The following is a 27,965-nucleotide window of genomic DNA, read 5'->3' as shown; positions in this document are numbered from 1 at the left end:
GGATTCAGACTCCGATGGAAATCCTCGCCAACATTATGTCAACGTCCGTTTTAAAGTAGTGTAATGAGCTGAGTTAAAGTTATTAGTTAATCAGTTATGCAGATGTTGCATGTGTTCACGTTATGCTCCGTTACCAGCTGTAGTTACGCGAGACAACCCGAGTTTTGGGGGTCCGTGTATGCGGAAGTGTTCGGCGTGGTGACGGCCAAGTGACCGAAGTTGAGTTGTTTTATATAAATAAATGCAGCGGAGTTGCAAGCCAGTCATTGCCTCCTTATTTACGCTGCAGCATTGGGGTGAGCGTTACAGTACTATAACACAGTCACAGTCGATCCACCATTACCCTTCCCTTCGTAGTCTAGGTCTGTGAGGCAGCGCACCATCACCCAGGGTTCCCCGTCCCCACTATAATAAAATGACTCGAAATGACTCGAAATTAAATTGGTACGACTTGTGACTCGACTTGACACTTGTTGGCTGTGACTCGACTTGAGACTTGCTTGTGACTTGCCTAACAGTGACTTGATCCCACCTCTGCATCGCACACATTACATGTCATTTAGCTGACGCTTTTATCCAAAGCGACTTGCGAATTTTAAAGGTTATATGAACATGGTTGAGAAACTATGAGTGAGAATATGACACCTGAAAGGAGGCGTGATGACGTATCTGCATGACATGTTACTGGGGTGGATAAAACAACATTTGTCCTGAAACACCATTTACATCCATGTGTGCACTTTCAATGGTTATTTCTATAGTGTAGAGGCGATATGTTGTTATGCTGAACAGTATCTCAAACTTCAACTAACTCAGATAAAATGCAACATTAGCTGTGCCAGGAAGTGTGTTCATCTCTTCAATAAGACACCTGCTCTCCACCACTTCTCCACGCTCACTTCTCCAACGTTCTCCCTACTGAGTGCAGTTAAGATTAAAAACAATTTACATTGTAATCTACTATATTAAGACAAGACATTAGAACAACTTCAATGAGTTTTTGTTGCCCTTTTTTTCCAACCTCCTGAGTTTAATCCACCTTCAAACCACACACCGTGTGTAATGCAGACCTGACGGGGGCCTTCCTCTTCTCCCTGGAGACCCAGAGGACCATCGGCTATGGTTTCCGTTGCATCTCAGTGAGGAATGTCCTGCTGCCGTCTTCCTCCTCATTGTTCAGCTGGTCATCACCATGCTGATGGAGATCTTTATCATCAGTACCGTCCTTGCCAAAGTAGCTGATGCATAAGACACAAAACAGTGAACACATAGAATTTATATACGGATCCACATGAGTTCATACACAAGTGCACACGTCTTAACAAAGTTGACCAGATTGAAACAATAAGTAATTTCTTCGCTCAGTGTACTTATAGCAGACGTCTTCCTCTTCTCATTTTAACGGTGCATTGCTCTTGCAGCATCACCTTCACAAACAGTCACTCAGTGCAGCAGTGGAAGTCACTGGCAGGATTTATGTCACCTGATTCAGCATCCAATTAACCAGCTCATAGTAAAGTTACTCTATAGCACTCCTGGTGGTCAAAAACTCCACAGAGACCCTTTAAATTTAGTATTTTGTACAAATTCCAGCTTCCTCCCTTCCATCTGTCTGCCTCCATGTATCACACCTCTCCGTAATGTCCCAAAGTGTTTTGTTTGGTGGCTGTACAGAGTTCTTACAGACGAGCAGTCAAAGCTGATGTTGTGACGAAACCATTAATTAATCAAATATGATGCGCCACGTAATGATGTGAAGAACGTTACAAGTCAACCACATAGAGACATATATGGCTTTATTGAAACCGTCTTTTGAAGGGATTGGTTCTTGCTTCAAGGGGAAGTGAAACATTTTCCACTTCCTGGTTTCATCAACACACTTCCATTCTGCAGAATGAGGCCGTGCGTCGTGCTTCTCTTTGTCGTTTCTCTGCTGACTTTATGTGAAGCACAAGGTGAGGACTTTATTTTATATGTATTTTGGGCCAAAGCTTATTTTATATATATATTTTGTTTTGTACTGTAGCACCATTTCTGCAATAGAAGGTTAAAAAAACATTTTTGAAATCTGTTTTTCTTTGTGGTCAATCATTTGTGTTGTTACTCCTCGTACTGAGCTCTCAGAGGCAGGACATTTCCTCAGTATACAGAATCAGAGCTTTGAAAAACAATGAACTATGTCACTGTTAGTAGAATAATATCATTTCTCTCAGCCAGTCAACAAGATTAATTAATATTTTCCAAATTTAGGTGAAGATCTGGATCCACACACAGACTATAAACACATTCAGCTTCTGTTGTCGAGGGAAAGCTTTCTTTCTTTCTATGTCCTTTTTAGTTTTCATTTAAAAATCTTCCGTAATTTATGTGTTTTATTTCAATGAATATTAAAAGAGGAAGTCTAATTTTCTAAATGCATCCATGTTCAGTGTAGCTGATGCTGGGGGACATTAGTGTGCTGAGAGGGAGGGAAAGAGGACAAAGGGACACAAAGACCCTACGTTTCAGAAAGGAAATACTTTGTTATGACAAAAAGAACTTTGGGCACCAACTTGGTCTCAGTGGGTTTAGTTTGTGCTGTTAAGCTTCTCTGGTTCCTCAGGAAGAGACAACGTGAGACATTTTAAGAGACCTCTGTCACTTCATGTTAAGCAGTGATGAGCTGAAGGTGAACCGCTGGTTCAATGTGTGAGAAATAAAGTAAAGGGATGGAGTAACGTTCAGCAATGAATGATTCATCATATGTTGTGTGTGATGTTTATAGTATCATGTGTCTACTGTTTTTACAGGAACCATTGAGACTCCTGTGTTTGTGCTGAAGGGACGTGATCTGCTCCTGGAGCTTCATGCTGATCTTCCTGAGAAGTTTTCATTTGTTGACTGGAAAATCAATAAAACAGTCGATTTAGTAAGAATCGAATCTAGTGGGGAACCAAATGTCTTTAAAGATTTCACTGGAAGGCTTGAGTTTCCAGATAAACACTTCTCTGTAATATTGAAGAATCTACAAGAGGCCGACAGTGGAGTTTATTCTGCTGAAGCAGTAACACCTACAGAAGACAAACCACTGACTGAATACAAGGTCACAGTTCAAGGTGAGTCTGTAAACATTTCACTGATAGATTTTCTGCCGCCATGTTTCATAAACTCCCCCCTCAAACCCCCCCCCCCCCTCAGGACCAGTGTCTCCAGTTAAACAGATTGTGGACCGAGTGGACTCCAGCATCTCAGAGTCATGTGACCTCCATGTGACCTGTAGGACTCACAACTCTCACATCAACAGCACTTTCAGATGTGTCGACCAGAACTGCAGTCAGGAGGGAGGAGAGCGACCAGAGGTCACGACCTCTGGGGCTTCTCTCCAGGTCTACCTGTTGAACAGCACCATCATCTGTAACCATAGCAACCAGGTTAACTGGACCCAGGCCTTCAATACGACTGAACATTTTTGCTCCTCAAATGGTAAGACTTAAAGAGGAGACGACGACAATAATAATAATCCACCCTCTGCCCCCCCCAGAAAAAAGATTACAAAGACGTTTTCACAATCCAAACTGCAGTCCATCAGAAGCACATCAGGCTGTGAACATGTGACACATTTGTGCTGTGTCATTTAAACGAGGAAGATTCTTCTAATCTGGTTCTTGTTCTGTTTTACAGCTTCTCCCTTTCACTATGGCTGGGTTCCTGCTATCTGCACTGTCACTCTCGTCATAACTGCAGCTCTACATGTCTAAGGAGAAGAATCAGTGAGTCCAAGTAAACATTTTAACAAATAATCACAACATCTGTAAAATCCTCTTTGTTTCCTCTACATAGAAACTCAATGTTTCCAAGTCCTCCATAACTATGGACCCACTTGTTTGGTTAAATAGTCCAATATCACAAGTCACAGTTTGCCTCAGAGCGCTGTACAATCTGTACAACACAGGACGTCTTTTACTGCATCAGATGAGGAAATACTTTTGGGTAAAAAATATACATGTGATATATTACCAAAAGGTGCTTTTTATCTCACTGGGATTGTCATGATTTGTTGATTTGATTCAACCTCTAAGAGTCACAAACATCCATCACATCAACATGTGCTTCTGTTTGAGGGTGGAGAAAATTAGACACCACCCAATAAATGGACCAATGAAGTAGTGAAAATGTACAACAGTTCAAATCTTTAAAGTGCTGTTTTATTTTCTTCCTTTCTTTGTGTCTCAGTCCGTCATCACGATTTTAACACTTCGCCCAACATCAACATGTCAGAATCTTAAGAACTCTGCTGCTTTCTCTCACGAGAGATTCCTCTGAACTCCTTGTGAAAAAAGCCCAAAATATATTTTGTAGCAGTTTGATGCATTTTAGAAAAACAGACTTAAGTATTTAAATCAGTGACTGTTAATCGTCAAGAAATGACTCCTCACGTGGAAAATAGAAGCATTAAAAGAAGCAAGTAACCTTTCCTTTAATGTGATTCATCCTGCAGGAAGTAACCTCAGCCCCTTCAGAATAGGAGCCTCCCACGCAATCCCCCCCCCCCCCGCTGGATCGAGCCTCTACGCTACGATGATGAAGCCAGGTCCTCCAACGATTCACATCACAATTGGAGATATTAGTAATTACATCTTTTACATTTAAGATCCACATATAAAAAGTAATAAATACGTTGACATTGTTGTCCTGTACCTTTGGTACCTGGTTTAATTCTTCATGTCACCTTTCATCTGATCATTTCCTAAAGAGAGGATTTTCACTTTAGACTTTTAAGGCATCACCTGATTGGTGAGATTTATTTGATGCAGGATGCTTCTGTTATATATTTTTATTTCTTCTAGTTTTTTAGATGAAAGGAATCAAATATTTTTCATTTGTGACAAATATGGGACACAACACATTTTTTCCTAAATGTTTTTCCATAATATATTTAGTCATCATTTAGTGTTCCAAATGTCTTTAATATAATAACGACACATTCTTTGGTAAAAACCCAAACTACACCAGAGAGGACCACGTGACTTTTTAATTACCTTTTAATCACTGAAACACAAGACAAGTATGAAGCTTTAACAAGTTCAAAGTTTCCACCCAAAACAAAACGTGCAGAACAGAATTATTTATGCACTTTTATACGGTGTATTTTTTAGGTTATTTGCTTACATAAAGTGGGTCTTGATTATACCTTACACACATATATGTATTATATTTTTTTGTACAACATCCACCAAAAACATATTTACATGGTCATTTCTTTTCAATCATTTTATTTACAACGTGAAAACAGTGACATTCTGTTTAATCAATGGATGCTCAGTGTTTGTTAACAATGTTAACATTAATTTTTTTCTTGCCGAAATGCATCTTTCAATGTCTTTTCTTCACCAGAAAATGTATGCAAAGCTAAATTTATAAATTCTTTAAATCCTAATAGTTGGCGTCCATGTTTGCTGCTTTGCGTCGTATTCCTCTTTTCTTCTCCTGGTGCGTTGCTGCCACCTGCTGTGAGTCAGTGGAACATCATCAACGGTCTAAAAGCTATCCACCTGCTGCACGATCACGTCAGCAGGTGGTGCCGTGGTGCTGCTGTGGATCGATGGGAGAGAACCTAGCTTTAGACTCATGCACAGCCCAGAATAAAACTAGCTCTGGCTGGAGCATGACATCAACGTGTGTCCTCTCTCTGTTGTTAATCCACAGGCTACACAGTGCTTCCTAGCTTGTGTGACTCTTGCAGCCGGTCCAGATTACCCCTAGGTCTGGTTCCAGTAACAGAAGCACTGCACCTGAAACACAAAACATCTGTGCTTTCTGGTTGAGTTTGTAGATAGAGATGCTCAGAACTCAACACACAATTATTTCTTTAAAACGGAGAACGGCTGAAACTACAAACTGTCATCAGGAAGTCGTCCTCTCTTTCGGTCTTACCAGCATGTTCGAGGCAAAGGATGTCGTATTGAAGGCGTGGGTCCAGTGAACCTGGTTGCTATGGTTACAGATGATGGTGCTGTTCAACAGGTAGACCTGGAGAGAAGCCCCAGAGGTCGTGACCTCTCCTCCCTCCTGCCCGCAGACCCGGTCGACACGTCTGAAAGTGCTGCTGATGTGAGAGTTGTGAGTCCTGCAGGTCACATGGAGGTCACATGACTCTGAGCTGTTGGAGTCCACCCGGTCCACGGTCAGTTCAACTGGAGACACTGGTCCTGAGGGGGGGGGGAGGTTTTTTTCATGAAACATGGCGGCAGAAACTCTCCGTCAGTGAAATGTTTACAGACTCACCTTGAACTGTGACCTTGTATTCAGCAAGAGTTTGTTCTTTCAGAATTGTTACTAGTTGAGCAGAATAAACTCCACTGTCGGCCTCGTGCAGATTCTTCAATATCACAGTGAAGTCTATCTCAGGAAACTCAAGCCTTCCGGGGAAATTGTTGTATTCTAAATGTTGTCCAGTCGGTTCAAATCTTACTAAACTAACCCTGTTGTTGAATTTCCACTCAATAAATGAAAACTCCTGAAGAACAGCATCAAACTTCAGCAGCAGATCTCGTCCCTTCAGCACAAACACAGGAGTCACAGCAGGGGTTTCTGGGAAAACAGGAGACGCAAAACGACCCGAGTTGGTGGGTGAGAAGAATCCGACACGTCAATCAATTGAAGTTAAAAAGTTAACATTTATTTAGAAGAGAAGCAGTATACATTGAGCAATTCCTGCAGATATCTGGAGACACTTTGGCGCATCAAACATCAAATCTGTCAGAGTCTGTCAGCTAACTCTGTACCCTTTAGTACTAAGAACTGGTCCAAACTGGCTGGTAAAAAGGCGGTGATCACAGAAGCGGTATTTTTGTACTTCTCCTTTCTGCTTTATTATCCTGTTTTACCCTATAAGGTCCTAAGACACACCACAGCAAGTGTTTATGCATCATGATTAATAGGTCAATGTTACATTTGGCTTCATGGCTAAACATCTATTTGAAAAAAAATGTATGCATTTCATCAGCTTTGTCTTGTGAGATAGAAAACAGAATAATAATTTAGCACTAAGTACTACAGTGATGACACCTTTGAATGTACTGTTTAAGACAAACCTTTCTGTAGACTTTTAGAAACAAAGAAGAGCTAATCAAGACCTCCGTGCTTTGTGGGTTTCTCACCTTGAGCCTTGATGCAGACGAGCAGCCCGAGTATCACAAACAGAGACATGACGGAGTCTCCGACCCCTCGCTGCAACAACCTGCTTCACAATAAACAGCTCGCCTCTTATTTGAAGAACCTCAGAGACGTTTGCACACAGCTCATCACACACGATCAGTAGTGCAGTCAGTTATCTTTTTCCGGTAAAAAAAAACACAGAATCTTAATCAGGATGTGAAGAAATTAGCTCCTCTTTGAGTTCCTTACTAGTGAAGGCCATTTTATTTGTATGGAACATTTCAACAACAAGGCAACCCGAAGAGCGTCACATAAAACCATTAAAAACATCCACACATAAAGAGATTTAAAAACAATTAAGAATATCCAAATCAAATAAAGCTCTGTTTTACTTATTTATTTGATTGATTAATTCATTAATTTTTCACACTGCACACTAATCAACAGTTGTTAGCCAGATGTTTTTAAGGCAGCCTGAAATAGCAAAATCACAAAAAGAAACGTAATTGAAATGAATAGACAGACATCAGCGAATAAGAGAAACCAATAGACTGCTTGAGATGTGTGAAAGGATGACTTAGTTCAGCCCTTTGGTAAACTAAATAGTTTGATATTCATGTCATGAGAAGTATCAGTAATAAGTAAGTCACACTTCAGGATGTAAAAAAGTGTGTCTGTGGATGTCGTACCATTGAGAGTCATTTAAAATGTCATCAAAAGGATCAATAAAGCCTGCACTCATTATCTGATTGATCCATTACTGTCAGATGGTTGATTGCATTTCAGGTTATTTACTTGTTGTTGTTGGTCTTGGTCAAAAATAAAGAGATTTTCTTTTTCTTTCATTTTTTCAAGAGATCTTGTGATATTGGGTGTAATCAATAGATTATCAGCAGGGTTTATTCTGTTTAAGAAGTTGAAACCTCTTTTTTGTCTGTCAGCATTGCAACTGATACACAGACTGTGACACAAACAAAACAAAACAAAAAGGTACACACACAACCAAATAAGGGAGGAGAAGGGGACTATGGGGACTGGGGTCAAAGTAATGAAACAAACAAAAGGTCCCTTTTGTTCTACACCCCTTTCCCTGCCTAACACAATCTATCCCTAACCAGCTCACCTCTCTATTGCACAAACTACAGGGGTGACCCCACCCAGCTAACTTAGTGTGTGTAACAAAGTTTTACCTACATGATGGAAATGTACACCTATGGGCAGAACTACCTTCCCCTTCTCCAAAACTGAGGTAGAGTACCATTGGGTCTCACTCGACCAGATCCCAAACAAAACAATATCAGCCAGGCCATACAACAAAACACAGCCTCTCCTTTCTTTTAGCTCTTCTCCCTCTGTTCCTCAACCAGGCTGGTTATATAGGCCACCAGCTCGTTAGCTGATTGCTCCCCATGTCTTATACGGCCACGCCTCCTCGCCACCAGCCAACCAGCACTGGACACCAGTAATGCATGAACAAAACAAAACACTACCCCCACTCCCAGTTGAAGGCAGAGACCAAACGTGGGGACATGCAACACAGACTATAATATAACATCCCTCCCATGTGAAAGTTATATTTATTCACTTCTGGTGTATAATTTAATGTTCCCCAGTTAGGGGCCAAATGTGTCCCTCAGTGGGGGAGTCATGGGGGAGAGAGGGGGGGGGGGGGGGGGTTCTTCCTTTAACCCCTCAGGACGCCTTTGAATCAGACTCTGATGACAGATGGTTTGATCACTGACAGTCGAATCTGATTAAATGACCCACACAGTCCACTCAGAGTCCTAATAGATAGTGATCATGAGAACAATAGATGTTGCTTCAGCATTATTGACTGTTTGGCACATGAGTGGAAATATGACACCTGAAAGGAGGCGTGACGATGTATCTGCATGAAGTATTAAAAAAGACATTTGTCCTGAAACACCATTTACATCCATGTGTTCACTTTCTCTGGTTATTTTTAGCAGCAGAGACGATATGTTGGTGTCCTGAACAGTATTTTAAGTTTCAACTAACTTCGATAAAATACAACATAGCTGTGACAGGAAGTGTGTTCATATCTTCAACAAGACACTCTCCCCCACTTCCTCTTCGCCTGCTGTAGAGAGAGCAGTCTGTCCGCTGGTGTGTGGGTGTGTGTGCGTATATGAACATGATATACTCACACGTGTTGTAGCGGAATCGACGTGCGTGGAAAAAATGAATTTAACTCCACACTTATTCTGCGGGTGGGGGATAATCTCAGCGGGGGGGTGCGCCCCGCTGTTATAATGGTTGGGAAACACAGCACTGATGTACTTTTGCATCTTGAGAGGGTTTCCCGTTGAACCTGTGACCTTGCCGTAGGAAGATGTGCTTTTTGATACTAAATATCATTGAATTTGAAGCGGTCACCCACTTTTGAACAGACGCTTCCTTCAAAACCAACAACAAAAGTAAGAAAGTTTCATCTCAAACGGCTGTGACTCGGATAGATCAGGTCAGGGTGGTTTGCAGCAGTTACTTTATTAATTGAAGCTCTTTCTGTGTGAAGTGGAACCCTGTACTTCTATTTCTTTAAACAAAAATGTAGTGGAGTCCTCTTATTTCTCGGTTGAGGCAACAAAGACGTGATGAGGACCAGAGGTGAGAGCTGAGGGTGTGAAAGTGATCTTTGAGTTAATGGTGTTGATGATTTTCTGATGGAAATGTGTGACAACGATGAAGCAAGGAGGTATGATCTCTTTTGCAGAAGTGAAACCACTTCCTTGTTTCATCGGCCCACATTCTGCACAATGAGGCAGTGCGTCGTGCTTCTCTTTGCTTCTCTGCTGACATTATGTGAAGCAAAAGGTGAGGACTTTATTTTACATACATTTTGGGTCCAAGCTTTTATACCGTGGCATCATTTCTGAAATAGAAGTTGAGTTATAAACGCATTTTTTATCAGTGTTTCTTTCTGTTTAATCAGGATTCGTGTCGTACCTTCGTGGCAGGAAGTTGTCAGTATACAGAATCGGAGCTTTGAAAGAGAATGAACTATGCTATGTTATAATAACCATTGCTCTCAGCCAGTCAACAAGGTTATTTCCTTAATCCATATTTAGGTGAAGACCTGGTTTTAAACACAGACTGTAAACACAAACATTCCGTTTCTGTTGCAGAGGGAAAGCTTTCTTTAAGTCCCTTTTTTAATATCAGTGTTTTATTTCAATGAATATTTTAATTGTTTCAATAGTAGACGTGTGTGGTACAGAGGAACCATTCAAGGTGCTTTTAGACACTTTGTAACCACTTGTTGAAACGGACTGAAGAGGAAAGAACTTTGAGCACAAACTTACTCTCAGTGGGTTTTGCGGGGCTCTCAACATTTAAAAAACTTTGGAGTGAGATTTTGTCGAAGTTGACCTCAAAGCGGACGGGGTGGGGGCGCGTGGGAGTTAAGCCTGATACCAAAAAGTGTGACACTGTACAGTATCATTTCAATTCTATCAAATATTTCATTTAACTCTACTAAGTGTTGCAAATGAATCTGATCTTGAAACTGGATGATGACTCCGACTCGTTCGTACAATTGACTCTGGAAGAGTTGAAACTTTTTGCAGTGTGATTTCAACTCCGCACTTCAACACTGGAAAATTAACTCTAAGGATTTAAGGAGGGTGGGGCTCGTGACCATATTAGGGCAAAATTCTCATAAGAACTCAAATTAATGCCAGATATGAAAATAGCTGTATTGTTGGTGGGGAATTGATGACAGAGAGAGTAATTTGTATTCTTAAATATTGATGAATGAATAAAAAATTGGGCTCCAACAGAAGGGGCACTTATCTCATTTAGCGCTAAAGGACAGATGCTTGAGCACCACTAGGGGTCTATTTGTGTGCCTGTTGTGTGTGATGTTTATAGTATCATGTGTCTACTGTTTTTACAGGAACCATTGAGACTCCTGTGTTTGTGCTGAAGGGACGTGATCTGCTCCTGGAGCTTCATGCTGATCTTCCTGGAGGGCTTTCATATGTTGACTGGAAAATCAATAAAACAGTCAATTTAGTAAGATTTAAACCTGGTAGGAAACTAATTGTCCTTCATAATGTCTCTGGAGGGTTTGAGTTTCCTGAGAAAAACTTCTCTGTGATATTGAAGAATCTACAAGAGGCCGACAGTGGAGTTTATTCTGCTGTAGCAGTAACAGATTCAGGAGACAAACCACTGACTGAATACAAGGTCACAGTTCAAGGTGAGTCTCTAAACATTTCACTGATAGAGTTTCTACCGCCATGTTTCATAAACTCCTCCCTCAAACCTCCCCCCCTCAGGACCAGTGTCTCCAGTTGAACTGACCGTGGACCGAGTGGACTCCAACAGCTCAGAGTCATGTGACCTCCATGTGACCTGCAGGACTCACAACTCTCACATCAACAGCACTTTCAGATGTGTCGCCCATAACTGCAGTCAGGAGGGAGGAGAGCGACCAGAGGTCACGACCTCTGGGGCTTCTCTCCAGGTCTACCTGTTGAACAGCACCATCTTCTGTAACCATAGCAACCAGGTTACCTGGACCAACGCCTCCAACACGACTAAACATTTTTGCTCCTCAAATGGTAAGACTTAAAAGGGAGATGACTTCATGATAATAATGCACCCCCTACCTCCCCCCCAAAAAATACAACAGTCAGTAAAACAAAATGTTTTTATTTGAAGAAAGGAAATGATTTCTTACTATATATCACGTTACAAAGATGTTTTCACAATCCAAACTGAAGTCCGTCAGAAGCACATCAGGCTGTGAACATGTGACACATTTGTGCTTCGTCATTTAAACCAGGAAGACTCTTCTAATCTGGTTCTTGTTCTGTTTTACAGCTCCTCCCTTTCCCTATGGCTGGGTTACTGCTATCTGCACTGTCACTCTCGTCATAACTGTGGTTGTATTCGTCTTGATTTGTTGTCGTCGAAGGAGAAGAATCAGTGAGTTTAAGTTAACATTCCAACAAATAATCACAAGATCTGCAAAACTACAGAGAAACTCAATGTTTCCAAGTCCTCCATAACTATGGACCCACCTGTTTGGTTAAAGAGCCCAACATCACAATCACAGAACCTCAGAGCGCTGTACAATCTGTACAACACAGGACGTCTTTTACTGCATCAGATGAGGAAATACTTTTGTGTTAAAAATATACATGTGATATATTACCAAAAAGTGCTTTTTATCTCACTGGGATCATGATTTGCTGTTTTGAAACAATGTCTAAGAGTCACAAACATCCAACACATTGAACAGTTCAAATCTTTAAAGTGTGTTTTTTTTTTCTATAACAGCAGATTCAAGGCAGATTGTCAATGATACAGTTTATGAAGTTCCTCAGGTAATTGTTACGTCTTTTCTTCTTTTTTTTTTACAAACTTAAATGTTTTAGAATCACAACCTTGTGCCAAGGTCACATCTGCTGCTTGTGCTCAGATTCTCTGGGAGGAACCTGATGGTCCATCGATCCAAACCTCGTCTCTTGTGGCCATTACTCCTCTTCAGTTGTGTTTCTTCCTGTTGTGCACGTGTTGTTTTTCTTTGTGTCTCAGTCTGTCATCACAATTTTATACCTCGCCCAACAGCAATATGTCAAAATCTTAACTCTTTGTGTGAATTTTAAAATCCCATGCTGGTGTCTGAAATACAAGTAATTCTGAAAAACCGACTCTTCAGTTTTGAAACAGAAGCAAGTAACCTTTTCTTACGTATGTGATTCATCCAGCAGGAAGTAACATCAGCACCACCTCTCAATCAGAACTCCACCTACAGCTTGGTGGGACATCCTGCTGGATCGACTCAGCCGGAGAGCATCTACGCTACGGTGAAGAAGCCTGACAGGTCCTCCATTAAAGAGGAATGATTCCCCAAATCCCGGAATTCTGCTGGAAATTTTCAGTGCTGTTGAAACTGTATATGTATTAGTTCATGTGACCTGCTTTAATGCTGAACGATTCTCTACACAAACTTGTCATTGGAGAGAAATTAATAAATATTACTAAGGATCACACACAATCACAAAATGCTTTTTAGCAAGCTGCCGAAGGGTTTATTTTCCCAAACATTTCTCGATATGAAACATTTAAAAAAAACAATCAATGAAGTTCAAGGACCACAATTTAAAGATGTAGGCTAAACATAACTGTTCCATTGTAAGGTCTAGCTATGCAAAGCATCCCCTTCAATTCCCCCACCCAACAATTGAGTAAAACATATACAGTGGCTGACTTGTTCTCAAGTCCAGAGACACAGAAAAAGGGTAATTTGCAGTGTGAAAGTGGAACGTATTCTACATGATGTTAAAGTCATAGGTGCTTTATTTAAGGCTCTTGCTGCAGTGTGATGTGCTTTCTACCCCGAGAGATTCCTCTGAACTCTTTGTGGAAAGAGCCCAAAATATATTTTGTAGCAGTTTGATGCATTTTAGAAAAACTTGTATTTAAATCAGTGACTGTTAATCGTCAAGAAATGACTCCTCACGTGGAAAATAGAAGCATTAAAAAGAAGCAAGTAACCTTTCCTTTAATGTGATTCATCCTGCAGGAAGTAACCTCAGCCCCTTCAGAATAAGAGCCCCCCCCCCCCCCCCCCCTGCTGGATCGAGCCTCTACGCTACAGTGATGAAGCCAGGTCCTCCAACGATTCACATCACAATTGGAGATATTTGTAATTAGATCTTTTACATTTAAGATCCACATATAAAAAGTAATAAATACGTTGACATTGTTGTCCTGTACCTTTGGTACCTGGTTTGATTCTTCATGTGACCTTTCATCTGATCATTTCCTAAAGAGAGGATTTTCACTTTAGACTTTTAAGGCCTTACCTGATTGGTGAGATTTAAGCCACATGATGGAGGATGCTTCTGTTATATATTTTTATTTCCTGTTTTTTTAGACCAGAAGGAATCAAATATTTTTCATTTGTGACAAATATGTAAAACAACATTTCTTTCTAAATGTTTTTCCATAAAATATTTAGTCATCATTCAGTGTTCAAAATGTCTTTAGTATAATAATGACACATATTGATTCCTTGGTAAAAACTACACCAGAGAGGACCACGTCACTTTTTAATTACCTTTTAATCACTGAAACACAAGACAAGTATGAAGCTTTAACAAGTTCAAAGTTTCCACCCAAAACAAAACGTGCAGAACAGAATTATTTTTGCACTTTTATACGGTGTATTTTTTAAGGCTATTTGCTTACATAAAGTTGGTCTTGATTATACCTTACACACACACATATATATATTGATTTGTTTGTATAACATCCACCAAAAACATATTTACATGGTCATTTCTTTTCAATCATTTTATTTACAACGTGAAAACAGTGACATTCTGTTTAATCAATGGATTATCAGTGTTTGTTCTTGCCAAAATGCATCTTTAAGTCCACGTTTTCAATGTCTTTTCTTCACCAGAAAATGTATGCAAAGCTAAATTTATAAATTCTTTAAATCCTAATAGTTTACGTCCATGTTTGCTGCTTTGCGTCGTCTTCCTCTTTTCTTCTCCTGGTGCGTTGCTGCCACCTGCTGTGAGTCAGTGGAACATCATCAAGGGTCTAAAAGGTGACCTTTAGGTGGGAGCTTTGAGGGGTTTGACCTCCATTTTTTTCTTGGTGCTTCTTGAAGTCCACGAGGTGAACGGTGATGACTGCAGACACCATGATGATCAGACCCACAGAGAACACCACCATCTTCACCAGGAACACGGAGGGAAGTGTAGTGTAGCAGGTGGCACCATGGGGTGGCGCTGTGGGGTCAAGGCGGTGCACCTATATAACGGGAAGTGGCACTTTGCCACGAAGTGCCAGTTTCCTGTTGGGTGGCCAGGGTATGGTTGGGCCCCCAGTAGCGGTGAGAAATCCCCATTCTCCTTTGATCTGTAAACATGTTTCTTTCATATGTACGGGTGGTAGATTTTATTGGTGTTTTGCATGACAGGATCGGGAGGAGAGGCACCGATCCGGGCAAAGAGGGAACGAATGGGTGTGAGAGTTTGACACAGCAGGTATGTAGGTTTTTTTTAAGTATGAATTAAAGTTCGTTGTTGGTAATTGTGTATCCTTGTGTTTCAGTAATTCTCCCGCTACCTGCTGTCCTTTTGTTAGTTTTTTCAGCGGTTAGTCCGCTCCTGGTCCATTGTATTTTGTTTTGGATGTAAGAGCGGATTAACCACTTTAAGTTTGTTTGTCTGTTTTCACTTTTCCCACTTTCCTAGATATACTTCCAGCAGTTCTCTGGGCAAACCCCTGACCTATAGTGTGAACTGAAGGGGGGGGTTGTTTGGGTTTGACCGTGGTGTGTTGCAGGGTAACTCGGGGGCGCTCCGAGCCTGCAATTACATTACATGTCATTTAGCGGACTCTTTTATCCAAAGCGACGTACAATAAGTGCATTTCCACATAGATACAAACTCAGAAGAACAAGTAACAAGAAAGTACATTTTTCATCAAATACACAGACTGCAATGTGTCTGTGTATGTGGGGTGTCAGATTAGACCTATCTGCAATAAATATTGTTAAACTGTATTCGGCTTCAGTTTCTTATATTCATAAGTTAACAGTAGGTTGGAAATGCTACAAGGTAGTTTTATTAAAACAGACCCCCACCCCCTTTTTTCGTTGTTAAGAATTGCACTTTTCAACGGTACATTGGGGTATTGCACAATCACGTCAGCAGGTGGTGCCGTGGTGCTGCTGTGGATCGATGGAAGAGAACCTAGCTTCAGACTCTGCTCATGCACAGCTCAGAATAAAACTAGCTCTGGCTGGAGCATGACATCAACGTGTGTCCTCTCTCTTGTTAATCCACAGGCTACACAGTGCTTCCTAGCCTGTGTAACTCTTGCTGCCGGTCCAGATTACCCCTAGGTCTGGTTCCAGTAACAGAAGCACGGCACCTGAAACACACCACAAACACATCTGTGCTTTCTGGTTGAGTTTGTAGATAGAGATGCTCAGAACTCCACACACAATTATTTCTTTAAAACTGAGAAAGGCTGAAACTACAAACTGTCATCAGGAAGTCGTCCCCACTTTCGGTCTTGTCAGGAGGCAGCTGGTGCAGGTTGCAGGGAGGACTCCAATGTCGAGTTCACAAACAGTTGCTCTTTATTGCAAAAACCAAAACCGAGGAAGGCCGTGCACCAACGACGAGGAACATAGACAATGACGCGACAGGGGACAACAGGCACACAGGGCTTAAATACACTAGGGAGGTGCAGGTGATTGGACACAGGTGGAAACAATCAGGCAATCACAGGACACGGCAGGAAGTGAAGTTACCCAGGAACACAAGAGACATGAAACTACAAAATAAGACAAGAAGCCGACCCAAACCGTGACAGGTCTTACCAGCATGTTCGGGGCAAAGGATGTCGTATTGAAGGCGTGGGTCCAGTTAACCTGGTTGCTATGGTTACAGATGATGGGGCTGTTCAACAGGTAGACCTGAGAGTTGTGAGTCCTGCAGGTCACATTGAGGTCACTTGACTGAGTTGTTGGAGTCCACTCGGTTCACGGTCAGTTCAACTGGAGACACTGGTCCTACGGGGGGGGGTTTCTTCTTGAAACATGGCGGCAGAAACTCTCTACCAGTGAGAAGTTTACAGACTCACCTTGAACTGTGACCTTGTACTCAGCAAGAGTTTGGTCTTCCAGAATCGTTACTAGTTGAGCAGAATAAACTCCACTGTCGGCCTCTTGCAGATTCTTCAATATCACAGCGAAGTCTATCTCAGGAAGCTCAAGCCTTCCGGTGAAATTGTTGTATTCTAAATGTTGTCCAGCCGGTTCAAATCTTACTAAACTAACCCTGTTGTTGAATTTCCACTCGATAAATGAAAACTCCTGAAGAACAGCATCAAACTTCAGCAGCAGATCTCGTCCCTTCAGCACAAACACAGGAGTCACAGCAGGGGTTTCTGGGAAAACAGGAGACGCAAAATACCATAAAAATGAATCAATAATTAATTAGTCAATACTAAAATTGGCTTCATTCCTATTCATGGCTAAACATCCATTTGAAGAGTTTTTTGTATGCATGTATTTCATCAGCTTTGTCTTATGAGATAGAAAAAAGCAGTTTGATTGAGACTAGGAAGCAGAATTTATTTAGCACTAAGTAGACAACAGTGATGACACCTTTTTTATGTACTGTTTTTACAAAGAGCTAGTCAATCCCCCCCCCCCCCCGACAAGTATGTAATGTTCACCCATCACAACAAAGCGTCCCGCTCAGACCTCCGTTCTTTGTGGGTTTCTCACCTTGAGCCTCGTCAGGTATGTGAGACATTACAACAACAAGGCCATCCAGAGAGCGACACATAAAACCATTAAAAACATCCACAGATAAAGAAAGATTTAAAAACAATTAACAACATCAAAATCAAATCAAGCTCTGTTTTACTTCTTTATTTGATTGATTTATTCATTTATTTTGCGAGGACACTGGACATCAATCAACAGTTGTTCTGTCAGTGAGCCAGAGTTAGCCAGATGTTTTTAAGGCAGCCTCAAATAACAAAATCACTGAAACGTAATTGAAATGAATAGACAAACGGACATCAGCGAATAAGAGAAACCAATAGACTGCTTGAGATGTGTGAAAGGATGACTTTGTTCAGCCCTTTGGTAAACTTAATAGTTTGATAATCATGTCATGAGAAGTATCGAGGTGTACAACGGTGTGATGAGGAAGTCAAGGATGTGAGATAAACAAAAGTCACACTTCAGTAAGTAAAAGAGTGTGTCTGTAGATGTCGTACCATCGAAAGTCATTTAAAATGTCATAAAAAGGATCAATAAAGCCTGCACTCATTACCAGATTGATCCATTACTGTCGGACAGATGATTACATTTCAGGTTATTTACTTGTTGTTGTTGGTCTTGGTCAAAAATAAAAAGATTTTCTTTTTCTTTCATTTTTTCAAGATAACATCTTGTGATCCTGTGATATTGGGTGTAATCAATAGATTATCAGCAGGATTTATTCCGTTTAAGAAGTTGAAACCTCTTTTTTAGCTGTCAGCATTGCCAAAACAAAACTTCCCTCCCATGTGAAAGTTATATTTATTCACTTCTGGTGTATCATTTAATGTTCCCCAGTTAGGGGCCAAATGTGTCCCTCAGTGGGGGAGGCATGGGGGAGAGAGGGAGTTTCTTCCTTTAACCCCTCAGGCCTTTGAATCAGACTCTGATGACAGATGGTTTGATCACTGACAGTCGAATCTGATCAAATGACCCACACAGTCCACTCAGAGTCCTAATAGATAATGATCATGAGAACAACAGATGTTGCTTCAGCATTATTGACTGATTATGAACATGGTTGACTAACTATGAGTGGAAATATGACACCAGAAAGGAGGCGTGATGATGCATCTGCATGAAGTGTTAAAACAACATTTGTCCTGAAACACCATCCATGTGTGTTCTTTCACTGGTTATTTCTAGCAGTAGAGACGATATGTTTCCTGAACACTATCTCAAGCTTCAACTAACTCGGATAAAATGCTGTATTTTCTGTGACAGGAAGTGTGTTCATATCTTCAACAAAACACCTTCCCCCCCCCCCCCCCCCCCTTCCTATTTGTCTGCTGTAGAGAGAGAGCAGTCTGTCCGCTGGTACCTGTGTGTGTGTGTGCATGAACATGACATACGCACACGTGTTGTAGCGGAATCGGCGTGTGTGGAAAAAATAAATTTTCCAGGGGGGCGCCCCGCTGTTATAATGGTGGGGAAACACAGCACTGATGTACTTTTGCATCTTGAGAGGGTTTCCCGTTGAACCTGTGACCTTGCCGTAGGAAGATGTGCTTTTTGATACTAAATATCATTGAATTTGAAGTGGTCACCCACTTTTGAACAGACGCTTCCTTCCAAACCAACAACAAAAGTAAAAAAAGTTCTCAAACGGCTGTGACTATATAGATCTGTGATAGATCAGGTCAGGGTGGTTTGCAGCAGTTACTTTATTAATAGAAGCTCTTTATGTGTGAAGTGGAACCCTGTACTTCTATTTCTTTGAGAGTTACTAACAATGAACTAAAAAACAAAAATGTAGCGGAATCCTCTTTTATTTCTCGGTTGAGGCAACAAAGACGTGATGAGGACCAGATGTAGCATCCCTGGCTGAATTATGGTCGTCTTAAACTGATGGTCCATAGGTATTTTATTGAACACGCCGTAAGAACTAAGAGAAAAAATAAATATTTACACTGATTAGCATCTTACACAGAACATAAAGAAAACTTAATAACCTAAAACAATATTTTACAAACTTGAACAAATACTAACCTTGTGCCCCTGTCAACCGGGTGCTAAACTAATGAAACCGTGACTCTTTCCGTGTTTTTCTATTGTTTTACCCTCCTTTTAACGTCTTATAACGTCTTTTAACGTCTCCCTCGCGCTTCTCACTACCCACTTCCGGTTTTCGAACCTTCAAAATAAAAGCGCCACCGGAAATACTCCGATTGACGTAACAAGATGCCTAAAATAAAATACTTAACCCTATATTTGAATACTCCCCCTATCAGAGGTCCTTTACACCAGAGGTGAGAGCTGGGGATGTAAAAGTGATTTTTGAGTTAACAGTGTTGATGATTTTCTGATGGAAATGTGTGACAATGATGACGCAAGGAGGAAGATGTTGTTTTGCAGAAGTGAAACAACTTCCTAGTTTCATCGGCCCACATTCTGCACAATGAGGCAGTGCGTCGTGCTTCTCTTTGCTTCTCTGCTGACATTATGTGAAGCAAAAGGTGAGGACTTTATTTTATATACATTTTGGGTCCAAGCTTTTATACTGTGGCATCATTTCTGAAATAGAAGTTGGGTTATAAACGTATTTTTTATCAGTGTTTCTTTCTGTTTAATCAGGATTCGTGTCGTACCTTCGTGGCAGGAAGTCGTCAGTATACAGAATCGGAGCTTTGAAAGAGAATGAACTATGCTATGTTATAATAACCATTGCTCTCAGCCAGTCAACAAGGTTATTTCATACTTCCATATTTAGGTGAAGTTCTGGATCTAAACACAGACTGTAAACACAAACATTCAGCTTCTGTTGCAGAGGGAAAGCTTTCTTTAAGTCCCTTTTTTAATATCAGTGTTTTATTTCAATGAATATTTTAATTGTTCCAATGGAAGACGTGTGTGACACAGAGGAAACATTGAAGGTGCTTTTAGACACTTTGTAACCACTTGTTGAAACGGGCTGAAGGGGAAAGAACTTTGGGCACCAACTTGGTCTCAGTGGGTTTAGTTTGTGCTGTTAAGCTTCTCTGGTTCCTCAGGAAGAGACGACGTGAGACATTTTAAGTTCATGTTAAGCAGTGATGAGCTGAAGGTGAACCGCTGGTTCAATGTGTGAGAAATAAAGTGAAGGAATGGATTAACATTCAGCAATGAATGATTCATCATATGTTGTGTCAGACATTTTCGGGGGCAGGTTCTCAAACTAAAGTAAAAGGGCACCTATTGCCCAAATTATTTATGAAATTATAAATAATATTTATTCAATATTAAATAAAAAACATAGTGTGATATATTTCTTTTTGGTAGCAAACTAACTCGATTTATCCCATTGAAAAAAAAAATGGCCTGGTTTTTGCGTGTAATGTAGGCTACTGTACTTAAGCAATAGGGGACTCGAGACGAGGCAGTGCGAGTATTGCAGGGCTCTCAACTTTTCAAAAGTGTGAGTTGGCGATACGCCCGACGTGGCGGGGGGGTGCGTGGGCGATGCGGTCTGCGGGGGAAGATTGAAGAGGAACCACCGCGATGTTTTAGCGTGAGAACTTGGATGTGTGGCGGGCATCTGACCACCTTTTCAGTAACGAGTAATCTAACGCGTTAGTATGTCCAAGTCACTGTGCGTTACTATTTTGTCATTAATAGTAAAATATATATTTGACTTGGCTTTAAAATTCGGGAGTCTCGCGGAAAAATCGGGAGGGTTGACATGACTAATATACCACAATATATCTCACCAGACTGTGATGTGGCTTAACTTAAGACCTACACAGCAAAATGCACAGACTCAAATTAACACTATTTGAGTTGATTTTAACACCTTTAAAGCAGTGGTTCTCAACTGGTTCTGGCTCCGGGACCTACCATCACCCCTTAATGACAAGCCGCGACCCAAATCAAGGAACATTCTCAACCTCTCAAATTTATTCAAAATCAAGTTCATAAGCTGAATTTTATACTCAGGATGTTTAATTATCCTAAAAACCCAAATGTCTCCCCCATATCAGAATGGTTTGACCCAACCTGGCACACGCTGCTGAAAACATGGACGGACGAGCCGGCAAAAAAACGACACTCCGCTGCATTAAAAAAGTCCCTTCAAAATAAAATCACAGGATGACTTTTTTGTGATTTTTTTATTTTTTATTCTAATTTTTATTTTCCCATGCAAAGGCCCGCGACCCATCAAAAACGGGTCCCACCAGCTGAGAATGACTGCTTTAAAGTGTCCCATGGGGTCCACACTCCACAGTGTCAAGACTTTTTAAAGTGTTGCCATTTTAACACTGTTATAATTTTAACTAAGTAATTCAGGATTAGGTGTATTGCTCAGGGACACTTGGAACATGGGGTTCGAAACCCTCTCCAATCCATGCACCATATTACATGGAGTTAAGCCTGAGACCAAGAAGTGTGACACTGTAGAGTTACATTTCAAACTTTCAAAGAGTTAGTTTAACTCTGCTAAGTGTTGCAAATGAATCTGATCTTGACGCTGGATGATGACTCCAGCTCTTTCGTATAATTGACTCTGTAAAAGTTGAATCTTTTTGCAGTGTGATTTCAACTTTGCACTTCAACACTTTTGCCCAAAACCGGATAATTAATTTTAAGGATTTTGCTGTGTACCTTTCATTTCAGCAATTGTCTAATTTGTTGGACAGTAAAACTGCCTTTAAATTCGCTGTCAGTCGGCATCTCTCCCTTCATGAAACATGACAAACGCCAGTAAACAGCTGGACAACGCATTGGAATCACGGACCAGTTGCATCGTAATGTTTTCAGCGGCACTAATGTGGTTATTTTATCACCAAACAACGTCGGGGGATTTCACAAGCACCGTCAGCAGTGTTTGTCCGACGCTACGCGCTCAGCACGAGCACCAAGTGGGAGGGGGGGGGGGGGGGGGGCTTGTGACAATATTGGGGCGAAATTCTCACAAGAACTCAAATTAATGCCAGATATTAAATTGTGGGGAATAAATGACAGAGAGAGTAATTTTTATTCTTAATACATTGAGAAAAAAAATTGGGCTCCAGCAGAAAGGGAACTTTTCTCATCCAGGGCAAAAGGACAGATGCTTGAACACCACTAGGGGTCTATTTGTGCACGTGCCTGTTGTGTGTGATGTTTATTGTATCATGTGTCTACTGTTTTTACAGGAACCATTGAGACTCCTGTGTTTGTGCTGAAGGGACGTGATCTGCTCCTGGAGCTTCATGCTGGTCCTCCTGAGAGGGTTTTATTTGTTGACTGGAAAATCAATAAAACAGTCACTTTAGTAAGATTTGAACCTACAGGGGAACCAAATGTCCTTCATAATGTCTCTGGAGGGTTTGAGTTTCCAGATAAAAACTTCTCTGTGACATTGAAGAATCTACAAGAGGCCGACAGTGGAGTTTATTCTGCTGAAGCAGGAACATTTAAAGGAAACAAACCTCTAGCTGAATACAAGGTCACAGTTCAAGGTGAGTCTGTAAACATTTCACTTGTAGAGAGTTTCTGCCGCCATGTTTCATACTGCTAGAAATAAACAGTGAAAGTGCACACATGGATGGTGTTTCAGGACAAATGTTGACCCCCCCCCCCTCAGGACCAGTGTCTCCAGTTGAACTGACCGTGGACCGAGTGGACTCCAACAGCTCAGAGTCATGTGACCTCCATGTGACCTGCAGGACTCACAACTCTCACATCAACAGCACTTTTAGACGTCTCGACCAGAACTGCAGTCAGGAGGGAAGAGAGCAATCAGAGGTAACGGCCTCTGGGGCTTCTCTCCAGGTCTACCTGTTGAAGAACACCATCATCTGTAACCATAGCAACCAGGTTCACTGGACCCAGGACTTTAATACTGCTGAACATCTTTGCTCCTCAAATACTGGTAAGACTTAAAAGGAGACGACTTCATGATGATAATGCAGCCTCTGGCCCCCATAAAACACCTTTTAGTGGCACTATTAATTACTGTAAAGGTTAGCAAACCTAAATTGTCTGTTTTAATTGAATAAATGAAATGATGTCTAACTATATATCACTGTAACAAGATGGCACGGGGTTTTTTCGAATCGCCGCAGCTCCACAGTCAAGAGAAAAAGCAGAGTTGTCATTTATTGAACAAAAAAAAAGAAACAAACCAAATTGCTCCGGGTATCTCCCACGTTCATCAAAACCGTTCAGGTATACACCAGCCGGGCCACTCCCTGGCTCACCAGGCTCCTCACCCCAAAAAACCCTCGGTACTACTCCTCCCACCTAGGTTTTGTACCCCCCTTAATGAGGAGGTCCCAGTGTGTCTCCTGGCACACCTGATTGCCATGAGCTTGCTTTCGGGGGTGTAGGTGGTAGGCCTTTGGCTTGGACATACATCCCCTTCACCACTCTGCCTCTCAGCCCTTTACAATCACATTACAAAGATGTTTTCACAATCCAAACTGCAGTCGGTCAGCAGCACATCAGGCTGTGAACATGTGACACATTCTCAGCTGTGCTGCTTCATTTAAATGAGGAAGACTGTTCTAATCTGGTTTTTGTTCGGTTTTACAGCTCTTCCCCTTCAATATGGCTGGATGACTGCTATCATTCTCATTCTCTTACTTGTGGTTGCATTCGTCTTGCTTTGTTATCATCGAAAGAGAAGAATCAGTGAGTCCAAGTAAACATTCCAACAAATAATCACAATATCTGCAATATCTCTTTTTTCCCTCTAAATAGAAACTCAATGTTTCCAAGTCCTTCATAACTATGGACCCACCTGTTTGGTTAAATTGCCCAATATCACAAGTCACAGTTTGCCTCAGAGCGCTGTACAATCTGTACAACACAGGACGTCTTTTATTGCATCAGATGAGGAAATACTTTTGGGTGAAAACTATACATGTGATATATTACCAAAAGGTGCTTTTATCCGAAATCCAACACCTCAACGTGTGCTTCTGTTTGAGCATGGAGTAAATTAGTCCCCACCAAAAAGATGGACTCAGTTTATCTGCAGCTCAAATAAAGTAAATGTACAACAGTTCATATCTTTAAAGTTCTGTTTTTTTTCTTCAACAACAGCAGATTCAAGACAGATCGATATTGAAACAAATTACCAGGTTCTTCCGGTAAGCGTTACATCTTTTTTTTTTTAACAAACTAAGAAATATTTTTACAATCAAAACCTTGTGCCACGTGGTTGTTTACAGGTTTTCCAGATGGCTTCATGCAGCTACGTGCTACGTGTTGTTTGTTTGTGTCTCAGTCCGTCATCACAATTTTTCCACTTAGCCCAAAACTCTTTGTGCAGATATCAAATCCCACGCTGTTGTCTAAACTTAACATTTTAGAAAAACAGACTCATTAGTTTTTAATGAAGAGGCAGAAGAATTTAAATCAGCGACTGTTAATCAAGTAACCTTTTCTTACGTATGTGATTCATCCTGCAGGAAGTAAAATCAGCACCACCTCTCAATCAGAACTCCACCTACAGCTTGTTGGGACATTCTGCTGTATCGACTCAGCCGGAGAGCATCTACGCTACAGTGGAGAAGCCTGACAGGTCCTCCAACCATTAAAGAGGAATGATTTCCCAAATTCTAGATTTCTGCTGGCAGTTTTCCGTGTTGTTGAAGCTTTCGATGTATCAGTTCATGTGACCTGCTTTAATGCTGAGATTCTCTACACAAACGTGCCATTGGTGAGAGGTTACTAAGCATCACACGCATTCACACACAAGCTTATTTAGCGTCACAAGAGATATGTGTAATGACATCTTTTATATTTAAGATAAATGTATAAAAAGTAATAATTATGTCGTTGAGAGGCTTTTTATTTTGGACTGGTACATCAGAATGTCCTGGTCATCACCAAGTCACACCATGGTGATGTGTACTGCCTAAAGTGGAATTACTGTGTAACTATTTTTAGTTACCTTCTATTTATAACCTGAAATTGACCAAAAGTGGTCTGTTGAAAGATTTAGGTGTAAGGATGTATGTAAGGAAACCATACAGCTCATGAATGGTATTTTTAGAGGCTTTAATTTTGGAATGGTAGATCAGAATGTCCTGGTTATATGTTGACAGAAAAGGTCTGTTAAAGATAATGTTTGCGAAGCGAGCATTCCTGTTGTTGATTCACACGGTTAGCGACCACTGACTTTCTTCCCCTGTGATTGTATTTAAGCCTTGTGAGTCTCTTGTCTCTTGTCGCGTCATTGTCTTGCCACGTAGTTTATAGTTCATGTTGTTTTTGTAAGATCTTTGTTTTTTTTCCCTCCTTGGGTGGAGTGGTTTTTGAGTTTAATTTTTGAAATTTTGACTATTAACTTGGATTATAAAGTATTTTTGTTTTCGTATAACTCCGCGTCTGAGTCCTCCCTCCTTGCCCACGACGTTTAGTGTAGAATTGTAGTTTGTGTGATGTTAGATAGTAGTTATTACATTTGTATGTTAGAGGAAGTGAATGCATTTGTCACGGTTTGGTTCTTCTTCCTGTTTTATTTTGTAGTTTCATGTCTCTTGAGTCTCTGGGTTAGTTTCACTTCCTGCCTTGTCCTGTGATTGTCTGATTGTTTCCACCTGTGTCCAATCACCTGCACCTCTCTAGTGTATTTAAGCCCTGTGTGCCTGTTGTCCCCTGTCGCGTCATTGTCTATGTCTGTTCGTGGTTTGTGCACGTCTGCCTTGTTTGGAATAATTAAAGAGCACCTTTGTTTGGAAAGTCCTGCATTTGAGTCCTCCCTCAACCTGCCCCAGCAGCAACTCCTGTGACAGAATGACGCGACCAACTAAGGACTCAGCGGGGTTTTTCCCGAGGGACATTTTTTTGGGGAACTCGTCTGGCTCTGGGTGGCCCGCGCAGCGTGCAGCTGGCTGCCCAGAGCAACGCCAACCCCCGGCTCGCCAACAGGCCATCCGGTCACTGCCCTCGCCGCTCTCCAGACCCCGCTTGGGACTCGCAGGTGGAGGCCAGCGTCCAGCCCCCCGGTCGTCAGCATGCTGGGAGCGGGTGTTGGAGCAGGCTGCCCACCTTCAGGCCAACTACGACCCCCACGCTGTGGACCTGCGCGCTGGGCCACACCGAACCTCCCGAGTCCCGTCTCCGCACGTCCCGGCCCCAAGACACCCGTTTTTTGGGAGTTTTTTTCTCCTGTCAGGTATTAGATAAGCAATTAGATGCAAAGTACTGCACCACATAAACTGTGATAAACCATTAAGAACTGTGATCTTATACAGTATGTTGTGTTGTAATTGAAGTGTACTAGTTATAATATGAAGACAAACTATGTATGCTGTGTTATATTCACTCATTGAGGCATAAAGCCAAATGTTTCTACATAGAATGTATTGGAATGTGAGGGAGAGATGAGACAGAGCGGTTTCACACTTGGATGTGAAGAGGATGAACCAGGAGGAGACACTCTGAAGGAGAAGCCAATGACATTCGAATGCAACAAAAGACCCCCCAGGAGTTTTTAAAATACCAAACAGCGAAGCACTTGTTAGAGTTCTCCTGCAGCCGCTTTGATATGTAAACTTTGACTTGGTCGGAGAATTCTCTATTTCGCGAAATATGTTACTTTTCAAATTGTATTTCACTTTGTAAATTGTATTCCTTATTACTTTGTTTAGATATTAAATACTTTTTGATTTTTAAAATTTGAGCCAGGTGACTCTTTGATTCATCGTAGTGTGATCTCCCTCGAGGGGCCTTCCGAACCCCAAAAATATCATCCACCCAAAACGTATATACACGGTCATTTCTTTGCAATCATTTTTTTAGCGTGAAATTGTGTATAATCTTATCAGCATTTGTTTTAGAGGTGAATTATGAATTTTTTCCTGCCAAAATGCATCTTTGAGTTTTGAATGTCTTTCCTTCACCAGGTAATGTCTGCAAAGCTGATTTTATAAATACTTTGAATTCTAAATAGTTTGCGTCCATGTCAGCAGAAAATCAAGAGATCAGTGATGCTGCTCAATGAAACCTCTTTCCTTGCCTTTTTTAATCTGTTATTGCCAAAACTATTACACAGACTAAACTATAACTTCCCTCCCATGTGAAAGTTATATTTTATTCACTTCTGGTGTATCTTTTAATGTTCTTTCCATTTAGGGGCCAAATGTGTCCCTCAGTGGGGGAGGCATGGGGGAGAGAGGGAGTTTCTTCCTTTAACCTCTCAGGACGCCTTTGAATCAGACTCTGATGACAGATGGTTTGATCACTGACAGTCGAATCTGATCAAATGACCCACACAGTCCACTCAGAGTCCTAATAGATAATGATCATGAGAACAATAGATGTTGCTTCAGCATTATTGAATGTGTATGAACATGGTTGAAAAACCTGAAAGGAGGCGTGATGATGTATCTGCATGAACTGTTTTTTATAGGGATTTAAGCAGAAGATCACACCTAGTGGTTGAAAGTATAAAAAATGTAGTAATGTTTAGTGTTAGAATTGTAGTTTCTGTGATATTACATTAGCATGTAAGATAAAGTGAATGCTTTTTACTTGTTAATTAATAAATTCTTTCACTTTTAAACTCAAGCCAGTTGGTTTTTTA

At 41.1% G+C, this 27,965-nt stretch overlaps 3 protein-coding genes and 1 pseudogene across 7 annotated transcripts; 3 read left to right on the top strand and 1 right to left on the bottom strand.

The window, feature by feature from the left end:
* The first annotated feature begins 1,857 nt into the window (after nt 1-1,857).
* Nucleotides 1,858-5,379, top strand: LOC119207459 (SLAM family member 7-like). Its single transcript, XM_062557738.1, has 5 exons — nt 1,858-1,955; nt 2,790-3,095; nt 3,178-3,462; nt 3,661-3,749; nt 4,478-5,379. Exons 1-4 carry the CDS (start codon nt 1,895-1,897, stop codon nt 3,735-3,737), a joined length of 729 nt encoding a protein of 242 aa, XP_062413722.1. The 5' UTR covers nt 1,858-1,894; the 3' UTR covers nt 3,738-3,749; nt 4,478-5,379.
* Nucleotides 5,380-9,881: 4,502 nt separating this feature from the next.
* LOC119207443 (uncharacterized) lies at nt 9,882-14,429 on the top strand. 3 transcript variants are annotated; one of them, XM_062557735.1, is made up of 7 exons: nt 9,882-9,972; nt 11,054-11,359; nt 11,439-11,723; nt 11,986-12,090; nt 12,445-12,491; nt 12,876-12,974; nt 13,694-14,429. In XM_062557735.1, exons 1-7 carry the CDS (start codon nt 9,915-9,917, stop codon nt 13,718-13,720), a joined length of 927 nt encoding a protein of 308 aa, XP_062413719.1. In that variant the 5' UTR covers nt 9,882-9,914; the 3' UTR covers nt 13,721-14,429. The 3 variants fall into 3 exon arrangements, with proteins under 3 accessions (XP_062413719.1, XP_062413718.1, XP_062413717.1); XM_062557734.1 differs by having other exon boundaries at nt 12,879-14,429; XM_062557733.1 differs by having other exon boundaries at nt 12,876-14,429.
* Nucleotides 14,429-17,456, bottom strand: LOC134105268 (uncharacterized; annotated as a pseudogene).
* Nucleotides 17,457-19,816: 2,360 nt separating this feature from the next.
* Nucleotides 19,817-27,884, top strand: LOC119206979 (SLAM family member 9-like). 3 transcript variants are annotated; one of them, XM_062557737.1, is made up of 6 exons: nt 19,817-19,926; nt 22,582-22,887; nt 23,013-23,300; nt 23,963-24,061; nt 24,479-24,522; nt 24,844-27,884. In XM_062557737.1, the coding sequence occupies exons 1-6, from the start codon at nt 19,869-19,871 to the stop codon at nt 24,970-24,972; spliced, it is 924 nt and encodes a 307-aa protein (XP_062413721.1). In that variant the 5' UTR covers nt 19,817-19,868; the 3' UTR covers nt 24,973-27,884. The 3 variants fall into 3 exon arrangements, 2 of the variants coding, with proteins under 2 accessions (XP_062413721.1, XP_062413720.1); XM_062557736.1 differs by having other exon boundaries at nt 24,476-24,522; XR_009942465.1 differs by lacking the exon at nt 24,844-27,884 and having other exon boundaries at nt 23,013-23,173; nt 24,476-24,523.
* Nucleotides 27,885-27,965: the final 81 nt, after the last annotated feature.

Source organism: Pungitius pungitius, chromosome 15 (assembly GCF_949316345.1).
Source record: "Pungitius pungitius chromosome 15, fPunPun2.1, whole genome shotgun sequence".
Lineage (NCBI taxonomy): Eukaryota > Metazoa > Chordata > Actinopteri > Perciformes > Gasterosteidae > Pungitius > Pungitius pungitius.
This window is presented reverse-complemented; position numbering and strand designations above follow the sequence as displayed.